Genomic DNA, 8527 nt, shown 5'->3' with positions numbered 1-8527 from the left:
GTGCAGCATTTCCATTAGGTTTGGATCTGAGATTGATGTGCATGCCATGCACAAGTCTTCTCTAAGAAGTCAGTACACAACTGAGTACAGTGATGGTGACTTCTATGTGTCAGTGTAGGACATGTGGTGGTGACCCTGTAATTTTCCTTGGTTAGAAATCTCTGAGGCCTCTCAAGTTGCTGCAGGTGCCTTGTAAGGTACATACCAAAGGGAGTCTTGTACTCAATTATTGGCCTGATAAGGGTTGAGTACAGGGGTGTTTTGTTTCTCTGTTGAGATTACCTCTTTTGCTCTTGAGGCAATGGCTTTGATAATGGGGTCAGCAACATAGAATGCCTTCCTTACCACAGTAGACACATGATGGTTAAAGCTTAGGCTACAGTCAGCTTGCATTCCCAAATCTCTCAGTAATGAGTTGTTATGTTAGGGTATTACCTGCTGCGGTGGTATGGCGGTAGCATTGTTACCTCACAGCAAGAGGTTCTCCCGTCCGATTCTCGGCTTGGCTTGGGAGTGCCTTCTGTGTGGAGTTTGCATGTCCTCCCCATGGTTGGGTAGCATTTGAAAGTCATGCGTGCGTAAATGGGTGTGCCTTCATTGAAGGTTGGGTGTTGAGCTGGCACCCCGACGTTTTGTAAAAAATCTACTGCCAATCATTAGCGGACCGGAGTTCCACTGTGGTGACCCCTTACTGGGAAAAATCCGAAAGACATAGAAGAAGTCGAAGAAGACATAGATTTTTATAAAATGCAGAATGCCAATCTAGATATTGTTTTACAAGCCTGTCATTGCAGAAGTTTTCTTTGGGAGGTCACTTTAAAGGTGTTCTGTTTTTCAGGAACTGTATTAGTGAAAGTACTGGACAGCAATTTAAGTCTTAGAATTGAAACTAAACTCAGAATGAAACTTTAAATTCCTTGTGGGGAGCAAGTTTATCCCCCATACCATCAAGAAAGCAGCTTTGTCTCTGCACCACCTCTGTAAGTCTAAAATAACCAGTAGCATATAAAAGAGGTGTAATTAATGGCATTGCTGAGATACGATGTACCTACAGTACTCATCACACCATGATCAATGTAGATCATAAGTAACATTGTTACAAGTAGTGTAGCTTATCGGCTCTCTAATGGTGGTTAGTCTGTATTAAATTTATAATGGCAGAAGTGACCAGACTGACATATTACTGTATTCATCATTGTTTATTGTATGAATACAAAATATTGCCAAGCAGTTATGATGTCTGAGTTATTTCAATTCTATTATAACATAGCTAGAATAAAGTCTTTGCTTCTCAAACTGTGATGCCTATGATCAATGCACACTTGATCAGTAAGTCTCTGGAGAAGAGGAAGCAATGTCCAGTTTATATACACTACTCTTAGCAACAGATGTTTTGAAGTGTCTGTGTGGTTTGCATGCCTGATTTCTGTTCCCTGTCCTTTGGTTATTTTCTTCATTTCTGGATCTGAAGTCTTTACAAAAAGTCCCTCTTATTCCTTTTTTGAACAACTTCCTTCTTTGTATGTTCCAAATATTATTATAACAGGATGCCATTTACCATTATGTTTAGCCCATAACCACGTCTTAAAAAACATGTCAGACTAGACATATTCTTTTTTCCATGAACCATTTTCAAACATATTTATAGTAAAGCTAAACTAAGCATGTTTCATCAGAAATTATTTTTGCAGGTGTCTGACACAGCTGTTTGCTTCAGTACATTACATCTATTCTTAACTCTGAAGTTCATGCTTGCTTAAGCACATTGTCTGTTCTTAACTCTGGAGCTCAGCCCTGCAGTTTCTGCTTTTTGGAAAGAAACATTTATTTCAAACCTTGTATTTAAGATATATAAACAAGCATTACTTTTATAATTGCTTTGTGGAAAATATTTAATGTTATATAATATCGATCAATTCCCCCTTTTTATTTTAATTAAGCCAGAGAAAAAATGCTCCTCGGTACTTTGAGCCCTTTCGTCCACTGCACTTACTTGATTAATATTGCTATTAAGACAAATGTTAACACACATGGAAACTGTCGATTAAAAGATAATGACAATGAAGGCAATCAATGCCAGGATTATAGTACCCCACCAACCTGAAAACAGTCTGCTTAACCAATCTGACCACTCTGTACTCCATGTTTTTCTGGATTTTAAGGAAATCTCAGCGATTCTCTCTAAATGCCTATGTATAGATTCTGATTTATTAGGAATGTATGTGCAGAATTCTGTTTTGATCAGAGCGCATACCCCCCCCCCCCTTGGGCTAGCAAGCAAGTAATCTAAAGCCATCCTGTTTTGGAGGACCATTGTCCTCATTGCTACCATTTCTTCTGTTATATCTGAGATAGCTCCATAAGTTGTATTTGCTAAAACTTCCATCAGCTTTGCAACTTTCCATAATTCCCATATTGCCTTAGCGGCACCATACCATGGAAAGATCCCAGCTCCTAAAATAACACCATCTCCTATGTCCAACTGTTTTAAATCATCTCCTATGTCCAACTGTTTTAAATCATCCCCTATTTTGGAAAAACTATCAGGAGCCACTCTCTTTTTCTGGTGATTTCTTATAATGTCCTCTGGTAATGTGTGAGTAAATCATTAGAACTGCATACCCTATGTAACAGGATCCCTGCCATCCTACTGCTAGCCATTTGTAAGCATTTTTCCCACATATGAAAAAAAACCCTTCTGCCAGAATTGTAACATTCTCTTGGTCCATTGAATTAGTTGTGGCCTCACTCTTAAAGAAGTCTTTCATCCCTTTCTTTAAAGAAATGTTATGTGTTAACTCCCATACTGTTTTTATTTTATCAACTTTTCCATGATACTCAAGCTTTTCATGTGAACAAAGTTGGTGTGAAGTAATGAAATAGTTACAATTACTAATACCAACTCTGACTGGCCCTTTCTTTTGGAAACATTGTATCCCTTTTCCTGCTTCCATCAACTGTAAATGTTCTTTTATGGCTGATTGTTTTACAATTCTATTTTTATAAGATCCTTTAAACATAAAACATGTATCTGTAACATCTACAGGGACTGCATGTAATTGCATTTTCCCTCTGTAAGCAATGTGTCTACAAACCCAACAATTTGATTTATTATGTAGCTTTGCAACCAATTTTTGCATGGCCAAAAATGTACTGAAATCAGGTACCCGGTCTTGATGTCCTTGTTCTCATGATCTATTACACTGGAGTATCTCTTCCCATTTCTTCTTTACAACATTTCTATTTACATTTTGTTTTGTATGTATATTTCTTTTTTAAATTACCTTTACCTTGTTTACAACTTCTTTATCTTCATTTCCTTCTGTATTTACATCTCTTGTTTGGATCGCCTTGATCTGTTCACATATCATTATTAACAAAAAATGGAGTATTAATAACAAAATGCATATGAGTATTAACATACACTCCCAAAACTTGCATTTCAATGTGTGAGGTCTAGTTTCCTCAGTTTCCTCTGGCTGCCTTCCAACTGGGTTTGTCGGCATCTACAAACAAATTTAAATAGACTTACTTTCCTAACACCGTTAACAGTGTTACTTTTCTAACTCTGTTTTTGCTTTTATTAACCTACACTGATCACTATGAACCAACATGGTGTGCTGCTTTTGTTTGGGTGTCCCCTGTTTTCTAGGGTTAATATTTTCCTTGTTTTTCCTTTGTAACCTGTATACCAGTGGTCCTATTTGTTCTGTGACCTCATAGGGAACCTGACAGTTACTGTCCCACGGTCCCTCTTTCAGGACATTTTTTTTAAGTATCTCATCTCTGAACTGTAAAACTGCAACAGTGGAAGCTTCCAAACAGTCACTAGTAAGCCAAAAGAAAGCCGTAGATTCAGACAGAAGTCAAAAAACGAACTGTGCAAAATTGAGCTTTATTCCACACGCAAATAACACTGTCATAAACTCTTTAAAATCAACCATGCATTTTCATCCACATAAATTAGGACTTCATCAGATGAACAAATAAGTCACATCAATTATATTTATAGAACTTTAAAACTAATAATCCAATAGAATTCCTACATTACATTTCAAACAGTCTAATCAGTGTTCGAGTGGGCTCATGAATATTCATTAACTTCATTTCCCTATACATCTAATGAATTCATTTACTCATAAATAATATTAAAAACATATTAATAAATAAATTTAATATATAAATATTTCACAATAAAATCATTTAAATTTATAATGTTATAAAATAGAAGTAAATACAAAATTTATAAGGAGAATAAAATGCTTATAAATACAATATTAATGCAGTTCATTTTACTACTCACAATCTCATGGGAAACAGTGCCATCTATTGTAATATATTACATTTATATCTTTTTCACTACATTTTAGCAGCCCTTAATTTTAGTACTGGCAATATAGAAAGATAATCATTTAACCCTGGAAATTTACCTGCTTCCAGGGTTACTTGCCACCATAATTCTTTGTACTCTATTTTTTCTTCCCATATGCCACCCCTAATGTCATACTTAATTTGCTCCAATACTAAAAAGAGGAATTTATACCCATCACATATTCTAGAATGTTTAAATAATGCATTTGTTTCTTTTCCTTTTGAAATATCATAAATGTGTTCGTATATACTTCTTTTCAGAGTTCTCTCTGTTTTCCCCAAATAGAACGAACCACATTTTTGACATATAGCAAGGTATATTAACCCCTTAGAATCACAATTATAATACCCTTTACTTCGTATCCATCTATTTCTACTTTCCAAAAATATCTCTCCATTGTTAATAATATATTCGCACTGATTACACCTTCCACATTTGAAAGTGCCTAATTTCCTTCCACCATCCTTAAAGGGATTTGTTTGATTGTTACCATTGTATCTTTGTTTTCTAAGATATTCCTTATACTACTAGAATTTTTGTAAACCACTTTTGGTAGTATCTTGGGTATATCTTCCAAATCAGTAAGGGTAATAAATCTTTCCCACTCTTTTTGGAAAGTTCCTTTTATATTATAATTAATTGCGTTATATTCCAAAACCAAGGCCTGCTGATATTCATCTGAATTTTCTATCTCTTTATTCCCCATTTCATAATTTTCCTTATCATTGCTATTTACAACCCCCTTAATAGGTTTAAATCTATTTTCTCTACCTCTTTCCACTTCGAACCTAATATTCTTAATAAAATCCTTGGGGTACCCCCTATCCAGAAACATTTGTTGAAGCAAATCACATTCCACAATAAAATCACTATCCAAACTAGTCATTCTGCAACCTCCCACAAATTGCCCCTTCACTATATTTCTTTTACAATGTGCCGGATGTGCACTATTATAGTGAAGGAAAGAATTACAGAAAGTAGTTTTTCTGTATATCCTAGTTTCCAATTCATTACTTGCCTTATATATTTCTAAGTCCAAATATTGGAGAATTTCATATGATTTTTTATAAGTAAATTTGAGGAAGTTAGTAGTATTGCTTACGTATTCCATAAACTCTTCAAAATTGTCACTACTTTCTGTCCAAAATATAACTATATCATCTAAAAATCTATGGTATAAAGACCAACAAGACTTAAATTTAGAATGTAGAATAAATGTTTCTTCCCATTTTGCCAAAATTAAATTTGCAAAGGTAGGGGCACAGGCAGCCCCCATGGCTACCCCTTGAATTTGTTGAAAAAAATTCTCCATTAAAGATTAAAAAATTATTTTGTAAAACTATATCCATGAGTCCTGTGCTCACTACCTTTTCATTATGGGACAAAATTTTATCTTGGAAAATAACTTCTTCAAACATTTTCATTCCTGTCTCATACGGTATACAGGAAAATAAATCAATTATATCAATAGTAACAAATAATAAATTGTTGGAATATAATTCTGGTTTAATTTTTCTTAGTAAGTCCCAGGAGTCCCTAAGTATAACTTTATTATTATCCCAAATGTGTTTGGTTTTTGTATCCACATATTTCACTAATGGCAGCATTTTAGATCCATCAGCAGATACTATGGGTCTTAAGGGGGGGTCTTCAAGATTTTTATGAATCTTGGGAATTCCAAAGATAATGGGGATTTTTGGTTTCTCAACTTTCAAATATATATACATTTTTTATCTATCACTCCTTCCTGCAGCATATCTTGTAATACAATATCAATTTTATTATATGCCAGATTTATTTCATTCCTTGAGACACAGGTATATTTGACTTCATCTCTTAGAATTTGATTCATTTTACCCTCATAATATATAGAATCCATAATTACAATCCCCCCACCTTTATCAGGTTTCATAATTCTAACTCTGGGATTAGATTTTAATTCTCCCAAAATTATATTTTCATCCTTACTTAGGTTCATTTTATATTTAGTTTTCCTTTGCGCATTTCTAACTTCCTTTTCTAAAGTAAGTTCCAGGTTTTTTAATTGGGGATGTATCGGAGGGTTAAAAATAGATTTACGCATTAAACCTTGATGGTTTTGGATTGTTCTATTTATATTATTTATAGAAAATAATATTTCCAAATTTATTTTTCTTAAGAACAACTTAATGTCTAATAAAGTTTTTGTTAGGTCCCCTTTAATATAGGGGATATATTTAAGCCCCTTAGCCAGGAGATTAAAATGCTCCTTAGTCAACGGAATATTGCTAAAATTGTAAATAGAAAAGCCATCATAAGTATTTTTATATCCCTCTACAACTATATCCTGGGCGGAAACTATTTCACAAGGGATAGGGGTATATATATCTAATATCTCCCCCTCCCCTTCTCCCCCCCCACTCGAAAATTTCCCTTCCGATTATCCTGCTTATAATAGAAACTATCCTCTCTAACCAACGGCGGAAATTCTTGATTATACTCATAATTATTCCACCCATCAAACCTTTGATCTATATAACTGTCACCTTTCTCCCTTTTATTCAGTCCATAAGTACTCTTATTGGTATAAGGTGGCTTAGGGTAACTAACATTATTCTCATATTCCTGTATGTCCCTCTTCAGTTTATTCATTTTTCTAACAATCAAGTCACTGCATTTTGTATCAATATCATTTCTCACTTTATAATACTTATCCTTTTCTTCCTTTATCCCAAAAATCAGATCTTCCTTAATGTATTTATCTAATTCATCAATTTCCTTCTGCAATTTCTCCTGTGTTCTAACATTCTTCTTAATTATTAATTTTAAAACATCCAGTCCACAATTATTAAAGACTTCCAATAATTCCTTATGGAAGTCTGAACCCACTTGTACATTATTAGGGTATTTATATACCCTTAGTCCCATCGGGACAATGTTCTTGTTAATGCACTCAGAAAGATATGCATTTTCTATACATAAAACTCTATATTTTAACATTAACTTAGAAATTCTATCAATTTTGATGGAATATGAATCCGTATTAGGAGGTCCCTAGGGAGCTCCATTGTCCAGCTTAAAACTATATTTTACTTTAAGCCATTCAGCAGTCTCTTTAACTCTTTTGTCAAGAAAAGTACCTGAGTTAGCCAAACACGGAGTCGGTACTTTGGATTTAAATGCAGAGTTCACTCCCTCGGCATATTCACCATCAACAGTTCCCACCACGTTGTTGCACAATATCCTTGGTGTAGCGTCCGGATTAAAAGTTCCACCATTCGGTTCAAACAGGTCGCCGGCTTCAAAATTGTTGCCCATAAGCTCCCTTTTCCTCTTGTGTTTGTGTTTGTGGACAGAAAACCCTTCGGTTCCACTTCCTATGGTCTGTATTACATTAGAGCTGGTTCTCACCAAGGATTGGCACAATGGTGTCAGCAAATCTATGGCTATGTATATATTCCAAGCTTGTTTTCTGCCTTTCCTGTAAGTAGTCTAGTCCAGATACAGATTTGCTGTATCCAGGACTGTTTGTAAGCTTCTGTGCCCCCAAGCCTTTCTGTGTTGGAGGGAAGCCGTCTAGCTTATCAGTGGGAGTGGTAAACACTAGGTAGCCTACCACAAGAGTGGTTTCTGGCCCAGAAATTGTAGTTTATTGGCTATTTGGGCAGCTTTTCCATCTCTTCCAACTTCAGGGTTTAAAAGCCTGTATTTGCACTTGTTTCCCACCTTTCCTGTAACTAGTTTAGTCCAGATACAGATTTGCAACCTTCTGCACCCCCAAGCCTTAATGTGTTGGAGGGAAGCCTTCTAGCTTATTAGTGGGAGTGATAAGCACTAGGAAGCCTATCTACAACAAGATCCAGCTACAGATTCTTAGTTTTAGCACTTGAATTTGCTTATTTGTGCTCAGCACTTGTTCAGAACTTGTTGTAAGCACTAAATAAGCTACAAATTACTACAGAAATCAACCTTCCTCATTACCTAGAGAAAAACAGTTTTGGTACTTACTTTCCTCACTTGCTTAGAGAAAAACAGCTCCTGTACTCACTTTCTTAATTTGTCTAGAGGGAGTTTTTTTTATTCTGGCATGTCCAAGGGTCAGCTCTCAGTGTTCTCTCCTGTCTATCTGATGAATATGGGCTTCTTGGGGCAATGTAGTAATTGCCTCATGTATAC

General features: G+C 35.2%; 1 protein-coding gene across 1 annotated transcript in view; it reads right to left on the bottom strand.

Annotated features, from left to right (window-relative positions):
• LOC122803773 (steroid hormone receptor ERR2-like) overlaps positions 1–7279 on the bottom strand; it is a 383659-nt gene extending 376380 nt beyond the window's left edge. Inside the window, exon 1 of the mRNA XM_044073462.1 lies at positions 6898–7279. Within this exon, the coding sequence (XP_043929397.1) occupies positions 6898–7279 (382 nt within the window). The remainder of the gene's footprint in view (positions 1–6897) is intronic.
• Positions 7280–8527: the final 1248 nt, after the last annotated feature.

Source organism: Protopterus annectens, chromosome 6.part0, assembly GCF_019279795.1.
Source record: "Protopterus annectens isolate FY-2018-M chromosome 6.part0, PAN1.0, whole genome shotgun sequence".
In the NCBI taxonomy this organism is placed as follows: domain Eukaryota; kingdom Metazoa; phylum Chordata; order Ceratodontiformes; family Protopteridae; genus Protopterus; species Protopterus annectens.
The sequence above is the reverse complement of the archived record's forward strand: the minus strand, read 5'-3'. Positions and strand labels throughout refer to the sequence as shown.